This window comes from Euprymna scolopes, chromosome 16 (assembly GCF_053919585.1).
Source record: "Euprymna scolopes isolate OS-2025 chromosome 16, ASM5391958v1, whole genome shotgun sequence".
NCBI lineage: Eukaryota > Metazoa > Mollusca > Cephalopoda > Sepiida > Sepiolidae > Euprymna > Euprymna scolopes.
The window spans coordinates 14,415,131-14,438,335 of record NC_136497.1 but is presented as its reverse complement, the minus strand read 5'-3'; the positions used below and the strand labels follow the sequence as shown (position 1 = coordinate 14,438,335).

At 31.9% G+C, this 23,205-nt stretch overlaps 1 protein-coding gene across 2 annotated transcripts in view; it reads left to right on the top strand.

The window, feature by feature from the left end:
* The window catches only part of LOC145295846 (calpain-5-like), a 180,093-nt gene extending 168,451 nt beyond the window's left edge, over nucleotides 1-11,642 (top strand). For both annotated transcript variants that reach the window (XM_080141559.1, XM_080141560.1), the window contains exons 11-13: nucleotides 5,442-5,560; nucleotides 9,037-9,176; nucleotides 11,206-11,642. In XM_080141559.1, the coding sequence (XP_079997685.1) occupies nucleotides 5,442-5,560; nucleotides 9,037-9,176; nucleotides 11,206-11,388 (442 nt within the window). In that variant the 3' untranslated portion in view covers nucleotides 11,389-11,642. The remainder of the gene's footprint in view (nucleotides 1-5,441; nucleotides 5,561-9,036; nucleotides 9,177-11,205) is intronic.
* Nucleotides 11,643-23,205: the final 11,563 nt, after the last annotated feature.

The window sequence follows — 23,205 nt, the reverse complement described above, 5'->3', positions numbered from 1 at the left end:
TTAAAAAAATGAAGTAAAAAAATGAACAGTATTAAACTTAACGTTTAATTCTTTTAAAAAAATGAATTAAAAAAATGAACAGTATTAAACTTAACGTTTAATTCTTTTAAAAAAATGAAGTAAAAAAAATGAACAGTATTAAACTTAACGTTTAATTCTTTTAAAAAAATGAATTAAAAAAATGAACAGTATTAAACTTAACGTTTAATTCTTTTAAAAAAATGAAGTAAAAAAAATGAACAGTATTAATCTTAACGTTTAATTCTTTTAAAAAAATGAATTAAAAAAATGAACAGTATTAAACTTAACGTTTAATTCTTTTAAAAAAATGAAGTAAAAAAAATGAACAGTATTAAACTTAACGTTTAATTCTTTTAAAAAAATGAAGTAAAAAAATGAACAGTATTAAACTTAACGTTTAATTCTTTTAAAAAAATGAATTAAAAAAATGAACAGTATTAATCTGTACGTTTAATTCTTTTAAAAAAATGAAGTAAAAAAATTAACAGTATTAAACTTAACGTTTAATTCTTTTAAAAAAATGAAGTAAAAAAATGAACAGTATTAAACTTAACGTTTAATTCTTTTAAAAAAATGAAGTAAAAAAAAATTAACAGTATTAAACTTAACGTTTAATTCTTTTAAAAAAATGAAGTAAAAAAATGAACAGTATTAAACTTAACGTTTAATTCTTTTTAAAAAAATGAAGTAAAAAAATGAACAGTATTAAACTCAACGTTTAATTCTTTTAAAAAAATGAAGTAAAAAAATGGAAAGAAACTGAGATGTGCATGCGAGTATTATGTTTTTTTCTAAAAAATACTTGAGCTGAGATCAAAACCAAAACCTAAAGACAGTGAGTCAAGTACAATAATATTAGATCAGCTTACTACAATATTTAAAAAGTGTTTTCAAATTTCATGAAACAGTTGACAAACAGATAAAAATTCAATGATCCCCCCCCACATACCAATTGTTCAATTTTGATCCCTTAGCAGCCCTTTTTTCTGGATGAAAATGATTTAAAAATTTTTTTACATGTCTGAATATCCTATATACCAAATTTCAAGTCTGTAAGTAAAAAATTTGTTGAGTATATAGGTTGAGAAGTGTCCTTGCACACACATTTCTCACTTTTATAGATATGAGAAAATAGAATTTGATAATTGAAACAATATTTCCAGATATTCTATAGCTAACAAACTTGTGAAGACAAACATATTAACATACATGCCAAACTCTATTGAAGGTCTTTGATTTCACCAATTTTGAATAAATCTTCACCTCTCTTGTTCTACATTGTTGGATATTTAAGTTTCACTCCCTCTGGTTAGACCAGATCGCATACTGATATGAGTTTTCTGTGCTGACTCACAACAAATTGGAAGCAGATGTTTTGTTTGTGACAGAATCATTGGGAGATTGCTGTAACGGGCTCCCTCTATCCAATTTTTAAACAGAGCACCTCACCCCTCTTTTCTAGATGGATTGCCTTCACGACAGCTGAGGAACTTCATTAAACCCCTTTTATGTTAACCCTTTAGAATATCATTGGATGCTACTAGGTACTACACAGGTGATCTAGGACTGTGCAAGACAAGGGCATTCATCTCCCTGAGGTATTATATATAACCACTAACCTGAATACATACAGCGCCTAATATTGCCAAGTGTCACCCATCTGGTATTTAACTTTGGTAATCTAATGAGAATATATCAACATGAGTATGTTGTATATATTCATGTATATGTGTGTATATATTCATGTATATGTGTGTATATATTCATGTATATGTGTGTATATATTCATGTATATGTGTGCATATATTCATGTATATGTGTGCATATATTCATGTATATGTGTGCATATATTCATGTATATGTGTGCATATATTACTGTATATGTGTGCATATATTCATGTATATGTGTGCATATATTCATGTATATGTGTGTATACATGTATATGTGTGCATATATTCATGTATATGTGTGTATATATTCATGTATATGTGTGTATACATGTATATGTGTGCATATATTCATGTATATGTGTGTATACATGTATATGTGTGCATATATTCATGTATATGTGTGTATACATGTATATGTGTGCATATATTCATGTATATGTGTGTGTATATTCATGTATATGTGTGTATATATTCATGTATATGTGTGTATATATTCATGTGTATGTGTGTATATATTCATGTATATGTGTGTATATGTGTGTATACATGTATATGTGTGCAAATATTCATGTATATGTGTGTATATATTCATGTATATGTGTGTATATATTCATGTATATGTGGGCATATATTCATGTATATGTGTGCATATATTCATGTATATGTGTGCATATATTCATGTATATGTGTGTATATATTCATGTATATGTGTGCATATATTCATGTATATGTGTGCATATATTCATGTATATGTGTGTATATATTCATGTATATGTGTGTATATATTCATGTATATGTGTGCATATATTCATGTATATGTGTGTATATATTCATGTATATGTGTGCATATATTCATGTATATGTGTGCATATATTCATGTATATGTGTGTATATATTCATGTATATGTGTGTATATATTCATGTATATGTGTGTATATATTCATGTATATGTGTGCATATATTCATGTATATGTGTGTATTCATGTATATGTGTGTATATATTCATGTATATGTGTGTATATGTGTGTATACATGTATATGTGTGCAAATATTCATGTATATGTGTGTATATATTCATGTATATGTGTGTATATATTCATGTATATGTGTGCATATATTCATGTATATGTGTGCATATATTCATGTATATGTGTGCATATATTCATGTATATGTGTGCATATATTCATGTATATGTGTGCATATATTCATGTATATGTGTGCATATATTCATGTATATGTGTGCATATATTCATGTATATGTGTGTATATATTCATGTATATGTGTGCATATATTCATGTATATGTGTGTATATATTCATGTATATGTGTGCATATATTCATGTATATGTGTGTATTCATGTATATGTGTGCATATATTCATGTATATATGTGTATACATGTATATGTGTGCATATATTCATGTATATGTGTGTATACATGTATATGTGTGCATATATTCATGTATATGTGTGTATATATGTATATGTGTGCACATATTCATGTATATGTGTGCATTAAAAATTCCCGTTAACCCTTTACTGCCAGATTTTTTTTTATGTAATAAAAAAATTTTTTAATCATGAACCCTATACGCGACGAAAGTTAGCATGCAACTGATGCACAAAGATAAACAAACCCCTCATTCACTTGTTGAACCACGTATGCACCTGTATTTTAAAGACCAATTGACAAGGCATAAGAGTAAGAATTATTGTTTTTTTTGAAAGGCGGCTTGAAAGTATAATTTGATGATAAAAGGTTAACAGGAAGTGTTGATGGCAGAGGGGTAGCAACTCCGACTGTTGACCAAGTGAGCGTATTTTTTTTTCAGCTTGAAACAATCGCTAGTCTAATAACAATGAAGAACTGTGATGCAGTGAAACGGTCAGTGTATTGATTTCAGTATGATTGATTGATAATCGAAGGAGGTCAGCTGAAGCCGTTTATGGTTGGTTAGTTGGTTTAACCAAGTGATGTGAGAAAGCTTTAGAATTAGATTTTGTCTTAGTTTGACATGATGTAAGGTCTTGATAAATAGGAACACCAAGACTCCTCATTATTCTTTCTCTCGAGATAGCCCTTCCATTAACTCCATTCTGTTAATATGGCTTTTCAAAAGGTGGCCGTGGATATCAATGTGGACTGATGACTCAAATTGGCAAGTTTCAAATACTGTTTCATATCACCACTTTCACTTATGGATGTTGGCAACCTTCATGCAGTCCTTCTGTAAATAGGTGTCTTCTTTGTTTTCGTTCTTTGCTGGGCTGGTCATGTATCAGACTGGCCAAAAATCTTTTGTTTGGTGAGCTCCAATATGGCAAGTGCTCCCATGGCGGCCAGAGAAAATGATTAAAAGACACTTTGAAGGCATCACTGAAGGCTTTCAATGTTGATCAATTATCATGGGAGCAGACAATTTCAGAAAGAACCAAGTGGAAGCTGCTGTTTATGATGGTGCTCGCCAATATGAAGATGACAGGAAAGCTGTTGCAGAGAAGCGCAAGCAAGACAGGAAGAACAATGCTTTGAAGCCATCTCCACACTCACCAATGATGACCTCTCTATCCTGATTCAGGATAATCAGATGGTCTTTATTGTTCCAACGAATAAACACTAAAATACTTTAATGAAATGTGCTCCGATGAACTCATAGTAATTGTGTCCCCTTGCGACTAACCCAACAAGCAGCAAAATTCCATCCCTTCACTTTCGAGGTCCATAGATGCTGGAAATAGTTTCTTCCCTTGGATTGCTAAACTTTGGAATTCTCTACCTGTTTCCTGCTTCTCTGTGTACTGAACTACAGAAGTTTAAATGTAATGTGAACAGACATCTCGTTGCTCAACTCCCAGTAGACATGATCCCAAATATTAGCCTTATGTGTCAAGTGTCTATACGCCTTGTTTGAGGGTAAAAAAGAGTAAAAAAATATAATGGCAAAAAAAAAATATATAATTTTTTTTTAATAAAGAAATCCAACATTTAAAAAAGTAAGCAACATTTTTTTATATTACAATAAAAATTATTTTATTTATTTCCGTTAGACACAAGGTCAGGTGCTCATTTGATGAAAGTGTTTTCATGGAATGGACTGGATTCGAACTTGGCACACCCAGGTTTTAAATAAGAAAATCAAATTCTATGAGTAATCAAGGAGGGACAGTTTTGGGCGCCATTTTGAAAACAAGCTCAAGAAACAAAGGGAAATAACCCAACGATAATTCAAACTTGCATGATTTATGTTGCAATGGATACGAATTTCCATTTATTGCTTAAAAATGATTTTCTTGATAAAAATAAAAGTACTTCACCAGTTTATGTGAATTTTGGAGTTTGATATTTTCATTTTATCATGGGTACATAAACCATACAGAATTTTCTTTATTTTCATTTTATGATATAGGAGAATTCTGGACAAGAACCAAATCAGTAGAATATTTAAAAAAAATTATTTGGAGTTTTGATTGAATAGAAAATGAACTCAGTGTTGAAATTATAAAACTTTTGTGCTTGATAAATCTCTCCCTCGTTTTATTTCTCTCCGTCAAGCACTTTGTCACATATTTTACCATCGTGAATTTGCAATATAAAACATTCAGTTTGCAAACAACCAAGTTTTAGTATGAAATACATTTCTAAGATTTCTGTAACTAAACACGTTTGATTTTCATAGATAAATGTTTCTAGAAACATTTATATAATTTTTATTTTGGTTTTCTTTTTCTTTTTTTTTTTTTTTTTGTAGAGTATTAGAACATGACCAACCAGTTCGTACGATGTGGCAATGCTGTGCAAAAGAACCAATTCTCGTCACACGCGTCAAGGTGATCAAGGCCATAGGATTGGAGAAACAAGAAAATACGGGTACAATATTGACAGATTTATCTTAATTCTTCTCTTATTTGATACTAGCATGGTTATCCAATATTACCCAGTAGTAATATTATTTTGATTATTCAGACTATTATTCTCATCTTGAGTGTTATTCTTACATTTCAGCCGATATAACCTAAGGCCTTCTTCAGGTGTATTTGGTTGAACTCAGGGATTTGTACAGAATTTCAAACAGAATCCTTTATTTCATCTACGCAAGTAGCATGCTCTCGTTCCATCGGTCGTGACTGGGTGGAAGTTTTAAGTAATTTACAATTGTATTCTTAGTATTACCTGCACTGAGAATTGAACCTTCAACCTCCAGAAGAGTGTCACTTAGAACTGAATTTTATCAAGTCTTTTGTCTGTTATGCCACAGGTTTTATTTGCAGTAAAATTCCATTTGGAGTTCCATGCAGATTCCTGAGTTTGTCAGGAAGATTCCAGAGTTCAACAAAATGTACCTGAAGAAAATTGGAGGTTACATTGATCAAAACATTATGAAAATAATAGTCCAGATGAGAATAGTAATCTGAAGAATCCAAATAATGTAAATTATCAGTCCTCATCTCAAAAATTCAGAAAAAACAAAAGCTTTAGACTTAATTTTGATGTGTGTCCCTGTAGAGTGGTGGCCTAATTGTAAAGCTGTTTTAACATTTCTAAAATAGTTTGTATCTTATATAGTACTGGCGGATGGAGGGGGCGTTGCTTGGTCATAAAAAAAAGGGGGCGTGGGTGCCATCAGCCAGAAGCAAAACTAAAAGGAAAATTTTGTAAGCAAAAAAAAAAAATTTTTTTAGATGCCGCGTGCTGGGCGCGAACTCGCATAACTTGAATTTGTGAGGGAATGTGTTATCGAGGGGACCACGACATGACACAGGTGTTATGATTCTGCAAATTTATCTTTTTGAAACAAAAGAACGAAATGACCGTTTGCGCATGCATGATTTACAAAAAGCATCAAAACTAAGGTTTTTACCTGACTCCCTCTCCCTTAAGCAAAACAACATTTCTACAAGAAATAATTGATGATTTTTATCTAATTTTTTTTATTGTGTCCAAGAGATTACTCTTTCTAATGATATTGCATTCATACTGCTTCAATACAGATAACAAAATTTTTTAGCGGATATACAAACATACGCACGCACAATAACAGACATTTGTCCTTTATATAATAGTAAAGTTGGGTGAATTCGATAGCATTGATGATCATAATCTTACTGACTTTCTCTCTTCTAACCTGAAGCACATGCTGCAATGAGGGAAGGAGTGGCTTGTTAGTCTTAACACTTTTAATTCTAACCAAGCTTCATTCCTTTCACCACGAATACTCAAATCCTAAATCTAAAATAGGAGTTACATCAAATCTCTTGCTAAGGCCACTGAAAAAAATTGTTGGATCATTCTATTGCTTGAGAAAGTACCTGGCTCCTGATGCAATCCTCTACCTGAATAAGCATCAGATGCAACCAAAGATGGAATACTGCTGCCACGTCTAGAGTGGTGCCATTCGTAGCATTCTTGCGTTCAAAATTGGTTCCGAAATCTATTAGGAATGATTTCATCTCTTCAGCTTCTTTCTCACAGAAGAAACATTGCTAGTCTTTCTCTACTCTATTCTCATTTCCATGGTAAGTGTTCAACTGAGCTCAAATTTATGGTTCTCTCCTGTAACACATACACAGCAAGAACTTGTCTAGTTACAACCACTGTAAATAATTTTTCATTCTTTTTCTGTTTACCTTCAATTAAATAGAATTTTCATGAGAAAAATGTCTTTTCATGAACTACCTGTCTGTGGAACACAATACTACAAGACTGCTTTCCAGTTGACTACAACGTGGTCATCTTCAAGTTTAATGTCAACAAATACATGTGAAACCGTCCTCTTAGCTACTCAAATTCTGCCTAATCCTCTCGTGTTATTGTTCATCATTCAGCCAACAATCATTAACTCTTATTCTAATTAACTGATCATTTTGAATTTTGGAACACAGCCGCTAGTTTTGATATGGACTTTATTTATATACATTTGGATTTAGCTTTATAGAAAAAAAGGTAAAAATGGGGTGGAAGTCTTTCATATGAAAGTTTTTTTGTTTTTTTTTGCATATGAAATAATTTGCAGGATATGAAAGATATAAGTGACAGACTATTTTTTAGGCACCTAATTCTTCAAAAATCTTTTAAAAATCGGGATATTCAATTTAAAAAAAATTAGTACTTTAGTCTGGAAAACATTTTTGTCTTGACTTGAATTTCTTTTTTCTACTTACCTCCTCATAAATTAAAATAATTTTAAAAATTAAAGAATTGGTGTTAGCATTACAATTTTCAACACATTTGAAGATTATAGATTGAAGAAAGATTTTCTGTTTTAATTTTTATCATATTCACCCTCTGAGATTTTTGTAAGGGGGTGAGGGGAGGAATTTGTTATCATTTTTCTTAGAAATCACAAATTAGCTGTAAGAAAATAAACAATTAATTTCACTTTGAATCCTTTTTCTTCCGCGTGCATGCATATATAGATTTGATTGAAATTATGACCTTGCAAGTTATGATAAAAATGTTTTTTATTAAATAGAATTTTATATTTGGATATCCAAGAAAAGTACAAATTTAATAGCAAGTGAAGATATTATTAACGGTTAGGTTATTTGGCTCTTATTTTATTCTAGTTTTGCCTTTATTATAAAATTTAATAAGTGTTTTCATAGGGCTTGGAATGTATTCGACAATTAATGTGTAAAACGCCTTTTGTGATACAAAAATTTCAAGATACGAAAGCCAAGCCTGAACCAATTAATTTTCTATCTAGAGATTCCACTTTTATAAAAAAAAAAATTATTTTTCTGAATTTTTCAGATGAGGATTGATTATTCATATTATTTGAATTTTTCGAACTACTGTTCTCATCTTGAGTGTTATTTTTACAATGTTTTGGTTGATGTAACCATGAGTCTTTTTATCACTCAGAAATGAGCATGAAATTTCGATATTTTAATCCATGGAGGTAGCTTGGTCTCATTTCGTCAACCATGACCAGGTAAAAGTTCTAAGTAATTCACAATTCTATTTTGAGTGTCGCTTACACTGAGGATGGAGCCTTCAATCTTCAGAAGAGTGTGACTTACAACTGAATTTTAGCATGTACTTTATCTACTACGCATTGTGAAAATAATGCTCAAGATGAGAATCTAAATAATATAAATGGTATGCTTTTTTTTTAATTTTTTGCTTGGTTGTTTTTTTCCATTTATTTACATGCAAATTTATCTGTGACAGTTTTTTATGGAAGTTAAAAATAAAAAATGCAATCATAAATTTTGCACAATAATCAATCTTTATACGCTTATAAAATTGTAAGTTTTCTTTTGTTGAAAAAAAAAACAAAAAACAAAAGAAAACTGGACATTCCTAAACTTAAGCTGCATGTCTCATATTTTCCTTTGAAATAGGAGCTGATCCTTATGCTATAATATCGTGTGAAGGAGAAAAGGTGTACTCTCCTGTCAGAAAGGACACAACAGACCCAGAGTTCAATAGTTCCGCTATTTTCTTCCGAAGAAAACCAAACACTGCACCTCTTAAAATTCAGGTAAGATCGTTTTGTTTGTTTACACAACAAAAACCAAATTATTTTTTATGAAACATTTTACATGCAACATCGCATCTCTATAAAGAAGCTCTGTCTGTCAGTTCATCATGCTTAAGTTTGAAATAGTACTTTCGTTGGTTTGTCATGCTTAAGTTTGAAATAGTATTATTGTTGGTCTGTCTCCCTTAAGTTTGAAATAGTATTTTCATGTGTCAGCTATGCTAAACTTTAAAATAACATTTTCAGTGCTAAATTTATTGAATGTACACAAAAATCCGTTCTGATAAATCAATCTCCTAATTTTATTTCCATGTTTCACTTCCAAAGTAAATGTTATGCAAGAGGTTATTCTGGAAAATCCTGAGCAAAAATGAAAATCCCTGAACAAATCTAAAACAACAGTAAAGTTGAGTGTGATAATATTTTCGGAATATTCTCTTTATTTCAAGTTTTTTCAATAACTGATAGATCTTAAATAACAATGATTAATTTCTTCGCTTGATGTAGAATAACAATACTGATAACGATACTTATAATGCTTTAAATGCCTTAATGAATCTTGCTTTCCTGCCTGCTGGAAAACTGCTTCTGTAGTACCAGTTTTCAAGAATTCTGGCAAAAGAACTGACCCAGTAAATTATTGCCCCTCCCACTTTTTTGCCAAAATATTTGAAACAATAATTAACCTAGCTCTAGTCCAACACCTTATAGATGCTAAACTTCTGACTGACCAACAATATGGATTTAGACAAGCCCGTTCAACAGCAGACATCCTAACTGTAATCTCAGAACGTATATACCATTCACTGGACAAAGTGGGGGAGGGTAGAGCGGTAGCTCTAGATATATCTATCTTTTGTAGGGTATGGCATGAAGGTCTTCTCAGGAAAATCAGATCATATGGTATCACTGGAAGAATACATGACATAATTAAATCCTTCTTAGATAAGAGAAAAATCCAGGTTGTCCTCGGTCGTACATCTAAACAATGTGATATAAATGCGGGAGTGCCTCAGGGGTGTATCCTAGGACCTCTATTATTCCTAATATTCATAAATGACCTCCCTGACAAAATTGCCTGTGAGATGGATATATATGCTGACGACACCACACTCTATAACAGACACGACAGGAAAACAAATGAACACATATCTAAAGAAATGGCAGAAACACTAGAGGATGACCTCCAATCTGTAGTGGAATGGGGACATAAATGGATGGTCACATTCAATGCTGCCAAGACTAAACTCGTTTCCTTCAATAATTACAAGAAACCTTCTCTACCACCAATAAACTCTTTATCTGAAAGTACATCCTTTAAACTCCTCGGCCTAATGCTCTCAGGAAACATGAGTTGGAACAATTACATTGAGAGTATCGCCAGGACCGCTGCGAAGAAGCGAAGAAGGTAGGTTCTCTCTACTGTGTTAGAAAGATACTAACGCCCGAAAGTATCCTATACCTCTATAAGGCCACCATTCGCCCATGTATGGAGTATTGTTGTCATATTTGGGCTGGTGCATCTACCACTAGTCTCTCGCTTCTAGACAAGGTTCAAAAGAGTCGCCAATCTGATAGGTCCTGAACTGTCATATAAACTTCAGCCCCTGTCCCATCGACGAAATGTTGCATCCCTCTGCTTTTTCTACAAGTACTTTAATGGCTCTGATGAACTGCAAGCACTTGTGCCCCCTCGACGTAAATACCCCCGACAAGCAGCTAAATCCCACCCCTTCACAGTAGAGATCCCTAGATGTAAGAGAGCCTTCTACTCCAGTAGTTTTTTCCCCACTTTGGAATTCCCTGCCGGGTCCCTGCTTCCCCAACTGTACTGACATGCAGAAGTTCAAGTGCAACGTGAACCGACATCTTGCTGCCCAACTCCCTAAACAGTACCCCTGATGCCCATGTCCCTGATAGTAGCCCCCTACAACAAAGTGGCAATATGCCTTGTTTGGGGTGAAAATGTAATAAAAAAAAAAAATAAATAAAAAAATAATAATGTTTGTTTGATTTCTTTCTTTGATAGATATGGAATAATAATATGCTCCGAGACCAGTATATGGGAAAACACGTATTCACATCGATTGATGAGTGTGATGGAAGAATCCAGCAAGTTGACCTGTTTGGACGAGGTAAAGAAGGAGAAATCCAGCGTCCAGGGAAACTGGTTGTCGAGATCACAACCAAGAGGGAATTGGCATCAATCTGATTGGCAAGAAAAACAACAAAGGAACAAAGATCTTCCAACAGAAATGTTAAACAAATTTTTCTTTTAAAATGAACATAAAAATCTGTACAATTGCTTACATCAACATGAAATTTTTTCGTCCTTTGAAATTTCTTTTTTGCTCAATCGTTTAAAAAAAAAAATGTTATTCTTCATTGTTATTTGTATTTTTTCGTTTATCTTTCAATTGTTTTTATTTTTCGTTTTGTTTTAAATAGGTTGTATTCATAAGCAGATATTGTCATTATGTTATTTTTATCTTCATGTATTTATGTATACCCATATATATATATATATATATATATATATGAGCTACTTGACGTTGCCTGAGTGTTTTTAGTTTCATTTTTGTTTTACTTTTTTCTTTTCTTTTTTTTTTAAACAATGCTGCTTTTTTTTTTTTTTACCAAAAAGTGTGTATGTCACAAAGAGGCGAGAAACACACATACAGACATGCAAAATGTTGTCTCATAATTCTGTTAATAGATATAATAATTATTGGCATCTATGACAACATTTATTTATTTGTAACTTTTTATCATTTCGTGTTATTTAGAAATTGAGCACATTTTCATGTAGTCAATGTTTCAATGTTTAAGATAAATAGCTAAATTAATTTTTACTTTCAAACCATGTATAAATAAGCTATAGAAACTCAAATTCCAGTGATCATATCTTTATTTATTGGTGAAGAAGTTCAATTGTTTATGGTTATTTTTGTCTTCGCTCAGACAAACAAGCTATAGATACATAGCTTGAATTTTAAAGGGAGGTAACTCACCAAAAGAAAACTCAGGAATCGTACTTAAAAGCCTCAAAAGAACAAAAAAGAAAAAAACTTTTATTTTTAAAAACATTTATATAGCAAATACTTTATTTGGGGATTTTGATACGATTTTATCCTTTTCTTCTGATGAGTTACCGACTTTGAAAATCCAAGATGTCTCTACTCTATCTGAATGATAACAAAATGAACCATAAAAAATTGCACCTCTTCACTAATAAAAATATGGTTACTGGGATCAGAATTTTTGTTGCACGTATAATCGAAAGATAAATACATTATGATAAGTACATAAGAATAAATTATCGCGTATAACAAATGAATTTTTCAATAAGTACAGACATATGAATCCATATTTATTTTGCTATCTCCATATTAAAACCTAAATAATACTTAACAAAAACAATTAACTTGGAATTAACTACACATCTGTTAAATTGAAAAGATGCAGTTAGCATCAACACGTGAAGATTGTTTAAACATAAAACTGCAGGGCAAACGAAAAAAGAATCTTTACAACAGAACATACATGCATATATACCAAACAAAATGACCATTTAGAAGGAACTATTAATTTTTCAAATGAACTACTATCAAGATCTAACTTAATAAATCTGACAAAATTAATTTTATATATTAGATATGAGGATAAAATACACAATATATCATAAAATAAAATGCCATGGAGATGGAATGCATGAAAAAGAAAAAAAAAACAGGAAGAAATCATTTTCTGAAAACAAAAAAGAGGCTAGATTTTATTGTACCAGATGGAAACCTTTAAAGAATATGGTCAATCCATCTCAAACATAAGATTTCTTGCTTCATTGGTCACTGTCCAACTATTTACCAACGGTAATTTAGTAAATTCTTTGAAAGCAGATGGAAACAAATAACACATTGGGTTCAGTATCAAGAAATGATCTCTGAATGAGAATATCTTAAAAAAAAAAAAAATTAAAGCAATCTCCACAAAAGAGGGCATGTCTTGTATTAGTTGGAGGCTTCTGAAAAGTATGATCAATCTATTTCTGATTGCTTTGTGGAATTTTCTCCTTTTTTGTTATCATTTAGTAATATTTTTACTCCTAGTGTTTTTAAGATCATTTTAATAAAGAATTTAATATACCTGTTTAGTCTGTGGTGTGGCACATCGGGGGGGGGGGGTCACCAGTTTGTGGCATTGTCGCTGACTTTGGTAGAGGTCATTTCAGACAATGATAGCGTTTTTGAATGGTACCAAGAACCACACTGACATCTAATATAAAAAGTGGTATAAAAGTTATTGTTTTAGCAAAAAATTAAAAAATATCTATAAATGGAAAATGTGGTTGTTGGCACCATTTAAATATGCTATCACTGTCCAAAATGGTCTTTACCAAAGCAAGAGACCACACCACAAACTGGTGACTACAACATGGGTAAATCACTACAAACCTGATTGTCATAAAAAAAAAAAACATCTTGCTGCATTTTTTTGTTAATATTTTCCTTTCCTCTGATTGCCTTTATTGTGCCTTGAATAATGGAACTTTTTTTTTCTACACTTTTTTGTATTCTTCACACATGTGGGTGGGGACATGTATTCAGCCAAGTGGATACTGTTGCATCCCATGGAATCAGCTATATCGAGTTCAATTCCTATTGAATCTATTGTGGTTATTTATGCACTAATACTGTTGGGAAAAGTACGAACCCACAGTTTACCCCCCCCCCCAACTATCAGTAAGATAGCAACTTGTGTTCAATAAATCATTTACAATAGGTATTGTTTCAGACAAATCTATGAATAGAAAGTTAAAATAATAAAATTTCTGCAACATCCATCATAAAAGTGACAGATTATATTTTTCCTATCATAAAGTTTGCTGTCATTGCTCATTGAAATTTTAGAAATTTAAAAATAGAATTCAATATTAATTTTAACCGAAAAAAAAAACCCCAAAAAATTTCAAAGCCATCTTTGAAGAAAATATTGAACAAAATAATTGCATTAAACTATTTGATTATTATTTCTTTTTTAATACAAAATTTTGGTGTTTAAGATATGAAAAAGTCGATTATTTGACTATATATCGTTTTAAGCAAAAACAAAATTGCATACTTAAATGTTATGTTGAAAACAGTAATATATCCAAAAATTACGAAAATTCGAGTAGAATGACTGCTACGTGTTTTTAGTAAAGAAGTCTATCTTTGTAGATAACAAATATTGCAGCCATGAACGAGTAATTTAAAATATTCATTTCAGAGTTATATCCCCTGAATGTAGAGTCCTACTGTCTACTTTATAATGCCTAAGAAAAATGCGATTTTACCCAATTCTCCGTAAAAACTATTTTTTACTATAAATAATTTTCTACTCTATGATTTTTCGTAATTTTTGGATATATTACTATTTTCGGCATGGCAAATAAATAATATTGTTTTTGCTTAAAATGACATATTTAAAAATCGATCTGTCGACTATATGTTAACAAGCACCAAAATTTTGATTAAAATTATGACAATACTAACTCTTCTTGGATATAAAGTCATAATAATTTCTCTGTTCTGAATAATTTCTTTGTTCTGAATTGTAGAATGTACTTTGTATGGATAGAGAAAAAAGTCTAAAGTATCCGCACTTTAACTTTCATTGGGTTGACTGCATTCTCTTCAACATTAGTGTGCTAAAAACTACTTTTTAGATTAAGTAACTGTGGTTTAAAAGCTTCACTCTACGGTGCCTCTCTGAAAGGCATTCATGGCAAACACCTGCTGCCTAGCTATAATTTCTATCAACACTTTCCCTTAATCTCTATTTGTGCCTAAAACAAAAGAAAAGTTCCATGAGCAGAGCTTTTCGCCCAGAACTTGCTCACCTGTAGAACACAATACTGCAGAGTTGCTTCCCAGCTGACTAAAATATGCTTATTTTCAAGTCCAATGTAAACAAGTTCTTGATGAGTTGTCTTAAATAAATTAATCTAACCAATTTCCACCATCACCGATCATCACTTGACATTCATTAACCTTTATCCTTGAGTGGCACTGAAGTTAATTTTTGCAGAGAGGTGCCGACATCCTTGTACATACAGCACTTGGTACTCTCAAATAGTCAACCATCTGGTACTGACCAGGCTCAATGTTGTTTAACTTCAGTGATTTAATGAGAACTAATGTGTTAACGTGATCATTTCGTCAGCAATTGAGTAAGCGCTGATAGATTTCTGTGCTTTGGTAAACTCTCTTCGAATTTATGGAAGCCAAGCTTGTTGTGGATGATTTCAGATACAAAACAAGGAGTAATTTGCAAAGAACATGACATCTCATCAATGATCACTCGTCAGTTTGCCAGAATCATCTTTCAATAATGCTGTATCTTCAAGTTGGTGATAGCGAGGGGAGCTTGATACATCGTGCTATAGCATTAAAATGTACCAATTCTTCAATCCCAGTAGATAATCTGGACAGTGTTTCATCATATAAACAGCTTGAGTCTTGTTATGTTGATAACACAGAAGTTTTTTTTTCTCTTCTTTCTTGTTAATGTTCTATTATGTTGCGTAGTTGATTAATAGTAGTGGTTGTACATAATGACAGCATGAAAAAAATTGGTTTTTTTTTTTTCTTTTTCTTTCCAGTATACATGTATACATACATAATATCCCCCATGGGTTTACTTCCAACTCATTCCCTTTAAGGAGAGAGAACAGCCGTCCCAAAGACAACCACTCTTTATTGCAATTCAGAACAAAGAGAAAGAATTTATCAGCTTATCTGTCCATTACATCATGTCATGTAGTTTTAATTCCAATCTTTTAACTTCTGTTTATTCTATGTGGAAAATTCCGTTTTTGATACTATTTTAACACACCTGCATTCAATATCGGCACATTGCTCCCTCTTTGTACTTCACAATTGTCCAACTTTGTATCCCGAATCTGAATTGAACTGAAGCAACATTCATCCTAGGCAAGTAGAACTGACTTCTTCCGAAGAAGAAAGTTTCAGTGGAATATCAAATTCACAAGTAATTCCCAGTCAGGGGAGATAATGACATTAGGTTTTTGAAGATATTAGAGATGTTGAGATCCTCCTACATAAAGCACTTTCTATTTCCAAATGGTCGCCTATCTAGCACTGGCAAGGCTCAATGTTGCTTAACTTAGGTGGTCTAACAGGAACTCATGTGTCAATGCTATTCTGCCTTTCGTAATCATCGTCTTTTAGAACACAAATTTAAAGGCAGTGCAGCCAATCTAAAAAAGTTATGGCGATGTGTGATTTCACTCTCATTTTATTTAATTAAATTGTCTCCTTTAAAATTAAACTTGAGTGAAAATGAACTTGACTTTTAAAATTTCTGCTGAATTCATTTTATTATTATTAAAGGAGTCATGGGAAGTGCTTTTATTGTACTGCTTTTCAAATGTATAACATATGTTTTCAATATTTTTTTCTTTTGTCTTAAACTTGAATAATTATCTCCCTTTACTTATTCACAACGACACCAGGGGCTTTAACGATATAAACACACACATACATGCATGCACGTATGACAGAAGGAAATAGACACTCATATAATTTAGACGTTTATTTAAAATATTACTTCATGAAAGCATTACAATAGGGCACTAATACTTAGGTGACAGTCTCTATGACAGTCATTTTTTAATGCAAAGATCATTTTAGGCTTGCTGGGGATGAATTCATGAACATTATCTTGAAGGATTTCTTTCCATGTTCCACACTGTAATCTTAAGTCCTGTTTATGAAGATGACTTCTGATTCTTTTTCCAAAATATTAATCTTTGCATGTCATTCAAATATGTTGTCATCCAACAGTTCTCCATTTTTTTTATGCAGTCCTTTGCATTATATTGTTCCATTCTGCAATATCTTTCAAGCAGCATTGGTTGGGCAATGTGAAGGGGAGACAAGGCAGCGTTGCATTGTACGATCTTCCTCTCCACGTTCACATCTTATATTTGCTGCGACCAGTTGTCTAATGTGCTTTCAGTCTACATAATAATCAACTTTTGTCATTGTCTGGATATATACACTTGGCAGCGAAATAAACACACAGCTGGATTATAAAATATTTTGTTTATTTCCAATGACCAACTTTTCGATTTTAGCTACGATGGTTGTGACATCAGTGAAGGCACGTGGCCGGGGGGGGGGCTATGTTTTTTGTAGCTTGTACTTCTTCTGTGATCAACTCTCTGTCTCTGTGATTGCTTTTTGTTGCCAATTTATATAAACATTCTTTCATTCTCGAATGTTTAATATTTTCCATTGTCTATTATTGTTCTACTTCTTTGATATTTCTCTTGTATTTTTCTGGTCAAATTATGCATTTCAATAGACAAGCCTCACATTCCTCAAATGGAATTAATTTACATGTGTACAACCCATCGAATGTCTCTCTTCACAGGGTCACCTGCCAAATATCCAACACACAGATGGTCGGGTCATAACTTTTTATTGCCTCTTTCTGTTCTCATGTATTTGAGTGTTTTCCTCTGGAGCTAGATTGCTTCTGAACTGGGAGGGAGAGCCCCATGTCAGTAGAGAGGTGGGGCATTCTCTAACTATCTGGTCCACAGGTGCAATATTTTTTTCTAATCCTCGGATATTGTTAGGGGTTTGACTAGGAGTTGAAGTTTTTCCTGGGCTTCAGTCATTTTACTGCTGTCAGTAGATTATCAGCAAGCCAAACTATTGGTAAGTAAGTATTAGTACTTTATTGTAATGCATTCATTAAATAATTAAAATTTAAAATAAGCATCTAAGTTTATATTAATGTCGATTTACTATCGTCATGTCTGTAAGTGTGTGTTATATATTGTCCCATTGAGAAAAAAACATAAGTATCACGGTGCTTCTTTATAATTACAGCACCAGGCTTTCTTATTTTTTAAATGGTCCAATTGACTGTTCCGATAGTTATAAACTCTTCAAATCTCAATGCATTTTAGTAATAAACAGACATTTTTTGTTTTAGTTTTTCTAATTTTACTTCAAGCATGATATCATCACAGGTTTTAGCCATGTTGGTTTCCTTTATATTAGATTGCAATAACACGAAACGATTATTAAAAATCTCTGAGTCCTTCTAGAATCTTAGGATGTTCTTTAATTTGGGAAATTATGTCATTTGACAATTAGACAAAAAAAAAAATCGAAAAGTATAAAAAAAGTTATTTTATTTAATTATAAAATGTTAGAAATAAGATTGAATGAATCAATTTAAATGAAAAAAGAAAAACGAAAAGTAAAAAAAATGTTTTTTATTTAATTATAAAATGTTAGAAATAAAATTGAATGAATCAATTTAAATGAAAACTTAAAAAAATATGTTCACAAAACTCCAAACATCAAAAGTGTTTATTTCATTTATTTCTTTTTTGTTTAAAATGTTATTAAGTGAAATAATATATTAAGTAAAATTTTAAATACAAATAATATTTATTTACATATCTTATCAAAATGTACAGAAATTCTAAAATTGGAACTTCTGTAGCAAAAATTGGACTATTTAAATAAATAAGTTTTTTTATTTTTTATTTTTCTTTGAAGTAAATAATCCTCCAAATACATAGATGATCATAATATTGATATTCTGTCAATTTGGAATTGTTTTATATGTGTAATCCAATTAAGAAACTGCTTTTTTTATATGAATAAGATTCATTAAAAAAATATCTGTGGTCGGGACATTGGACATGTTTCCCTTTTTATATTAAATTCAAAATGCATCTTGACTTTGGCCAACAAAAAAAAAATTACTTTGTATTACTGCTGATTTTTATTTAACTTTATGATTTTTTTCACTTTTCAATATAATCATAAAGCATCGTTTTATTTTGTAAAACTTGCAAGAAAATTTGCATATTTGTAACTGAAAATATTTTTGCAATTATTTCTGTATATTTTTAATATCACTTCAAATTGTAATAACTTTATGAAAAATGCTGAATCTCTGTTGTTGTATTGGTTTTTGCACACATATGAAGTCTTTTATGCTTGATTTTGTGTTGCTCTCAAATTACTTGAACATTTCCTAGTCATCTATACTGCTTTGCGAGAGAAAGGGAGAAGATGAATTGCGGCCATTTTTACCAATAATAACTTTTTTACACAAAATTATCTGCTTGAAAAAAAAAAAAAATGGTAGTGCTTCGGAATAGAGGCTGTTTCCTTTTCTTTTTTTCTATTTTTATATAAAAAAATTTTTTTTTCATTTAATTTTAAATTTTATAAATTCATTTTTTGATTAAAAAAAAAGGTTTTTAATTATTTAAAAAAAAAAGATATTTTTTAAAAATATATATTTCAAATTAAAATTTTTTAAAAATTATGCATTATTGTAGATAACTATGTTTAAAGCATGAGTATCAAAAAAAAAAAAAAAAAAAAAAAAAACTAGCAAAAAATACCCAGCATTCCCAGGAATTAACTGAGGAACTCTGTTCTGCTGTATCAAGTATTGGACCTACTTTTATTCAATTGTTATTACAAAAATTTATCCTCCACTCAATGAAATCGTCTCATTGGCCACTTTTGTCAGCAAGTGATGGATTAAATCATTTTTAAAAATAAAATTTTTCATATTTTATTTTATGCATTTTTGATTTCAATAAATATCAAATAATAAAAAATACATTAAAGTTACATACATGTATACACACACATATGAAGATTTTTACATATTTTTATGCACCTTGTATTGTAAAAGGGACACTTATTTCTATGACCGATATATCTAAAACCCCTAACTCCAGTTGAGTGTTTCCCTTGGCAAAAAAGTCAACCGAGTATCGGACTTATTGAAATGGCTTTTCCCTGTTGACTGTGGTATGGTGCTGGTTCTGTGCAGTTTTAGGAGGTCCACCCTCCCAGGCTTTGCCTTCTTCCTTTGAGAAGGAGATAATTTATTGCTAATCGCCTGAGGAGCTCTTACCAGGGAATGCTAATGAGGCTGACCAGGCAATTTTTGGAACACAGAGTGCTCTTCCTCTAGGGTACTGGATCTTCAATCCCACTTATAACACTTGTGTCACATCTTCCTGTTAGGGAGAGGAGATAGATAGTCCTAACTTCTATGTCTTTAACTTCTTTAGGCTAGGATCAAAATGTAGTATGTATTTTGATACTACACCTCATCTCTCCCGTCCTCGGTCAGCAAAGGAGAAATCCTTCTAGACTAAGACAATATTTATTTTTGTCTCAATCCAGAGTAATCCATCTTGAGGAACTGGATTTTTTTCATACATTAAAAACCAACCTTGTGTCTAACTCTGTCCTTGTCGAAAGGCAAGTAAGTACGGACAATCGGTACAATGTTTTACATCCGCAAAAAGGTATTTCAGTTACATCGGTTTTAAAGTAAGTAGACATTTTATGATGGTTATAATAATGAGGTGTGTACGCATTTTTTTTTTTTTTTTTGTGTTGATAATTGTTCTCTAAATATGGTAATACAAATAAACAAAGTAGCATCTGTTCCGAAGGTCGACTCAAAATGTTTTATACTCAGCATCTTTATTAATATTTTTTTTCCTTTGAACTTTTTCTCTCATATTATCACAGCATCTTGAAACACTGCCTGCAATTCTGACTTTATGGCTTTGTCAAATGATTACATTCAAATAAAGAATTCTGCAAAACGAATGCATTTGTCTCAAGAGTTATTATTTTTTACAATTTATCTCCCTTTGTACCTCCCCCCCCCATCCTCACTTGGGAAAAGTATTTATTTTTAACCTTTACCATTTTGCGTTTTTATTTATTTTTTAAATACAAAACATGACAGTTTTTACTTTTTTTTTTTATTTATCACTTTTTTATTTGATTAAGTGAATTCAGGAATATTTTTTTTTATAAAATTATCAGTATTTTAGAAATTGTATGTTTTTGAAATTGGATTATCCAAGTATTTTTGGTATACGTATCACACACACGTCTTGGAAGTCTGTCAACCTTAAAACTATAAGATGTTAAAACGTTTAATTCCAATATTTAATTGAAAATTTTTTCGGTTTTGTAAGTTAATTAATTGCTGTATTAGTACTATATTAATGTATATTAGAAAAATTAAATTATTGATGTAATTTAGCTAGAAATAGCGAATGTGAATACTCGCAAAACATGTTTCACTCCTGTCATTCTTGACACACGCACACACACACACTTTTTATTTTTATTTATTTTCTTTTAATTCAATTTTCACCCCAAACAAGGCACAGTGCCACTTTGAAGTATGGGGGCTACTATTGGGGACATAAGTTGCAGGGATATTATGAAGGGAGATGAGTAGCAAGATGTCTGTTCACATTACACTTGAACTTCTGCATGTCAGTACAGTTTGGAAAGCAGAATGCCAGAAGGGAGTTCTACAGTCTAGCAGTTCTGGGGAATAAACTATTGGAGTAGAAGGCTTTCTTCCATCTAGGGATATCTGTGTAGGGGTTGGATTTAGCTGCTTGTCGGGTTTGTCTGGGGGGGTATCTACGTGAAGGGGGCACAAGTGCTTGTAGTTTGTCAGAGCATTGACCATTAAAGTACTTATAGAACAGGCAGAGAGATGCAACATTTCGTCAATGGGACAGAGGCTGGAGCCGAGATAACAGTTCAGGACCTATCAGGTTGGCGACTCTCTTTTGAACCCTGTCCAGGAGTGAGAGACAAGTAGCAGATGCACCAGCCCAAATGTGACAACAGTAATCCATACATGGGCGAATGGTGACTTTATACAGGTAAAGGATATTTTCAGGAGTAAGTACTTTTCTCGCATGGTAGAGAGAACCCACCTTCTTCTCAGCAGCCTTGGCAATACTCTCAATGTATCTGTTCCAATTCATGTTCTCTGTAAAAGTTAGGCCGAGGAATTTAAAGGAAGTACTTTCAGGTAATGTGTTTTTGGCCATTGCTATTGGTGGTAGAGAAGGTAATTATTAAAGGAAACAAGCTTATTCTTGGCAGCATTGACCATCCATTTTTAACCCCATTCCACTACAGATTGGAGGTCTTCCTCTAGTGTTTCTGCTATTTCCTTAGATATGTGTTCATTTATTTCCCCCTCGTGCCTGTTATAGAGTGTGGTGTCATCAGCAAATATACCCATCTCAGAGACAATTTTATCAGGGAGTTCATTTATGAATATTAGGAATAATAAAGGTCACAGGATAGACCCCTGAGGCACTCCGCATTTATATCATATTGTTTAGATGTATGACCGTCAAGAACAACCTGGATTTTTCTTTTAAGAAGGATTTAATTACATTATGTATTCTTCCAGTGATATTGTGGTGTTGTATTTCTGATATTTTTATTAAATATAAACTAAAAATAAAAATGTATCTATAATAAACTTTAAAGAATAAAAACAAAAACAAAAAAAGAATAATTAGCTTTTTTCTGATTGGCCTAAAACTGTTGGTTATTTGAAGCCGCCATAAAATAATAAATAAAAGAACTGCCATCTGTTAGCATAGCTAGAAAGCAATCGTTCGTTTTGGAAATTAGAAGAACATTGTCACCCCCACCCCACCCCCCTGGGCAGCTATACTCTGGTAAGTTGGCCCGTTATATCCTACATTTTTTTGGATTTAATTTTTCAAGTTGGATCCAATTTTTGCGGTGCGTTAGTTTATTAACGATGAAGATACAGAACAGTAAAGAATGGATTTCTACATAACACCATTGTTCCAGCACGGTTCGTGTTCTGCGTAAGTGCCAAAGCGTATTAAGCTCCTTTTCTGATCCTGGCGAACTTGAAAGAATCTGATTAACTTTAATCATCCTTCTAGTATAAGGGAGTACCTGAACAAATAAAAACTAAGTGTATTAAGTTTTGTAGGCCTATCTAATCTCTTGAAAGTATTCACAAAACCTACAATACCATATGATGTGATTTTCCTTAGAAGACCATCATGCTATACCCTGTCACAAGCCTTAGATATATCGAGGGCTACCACTCTATTCTTCCCTGCTTTATCCAGTGAACGGTATATACATTCAGAGAT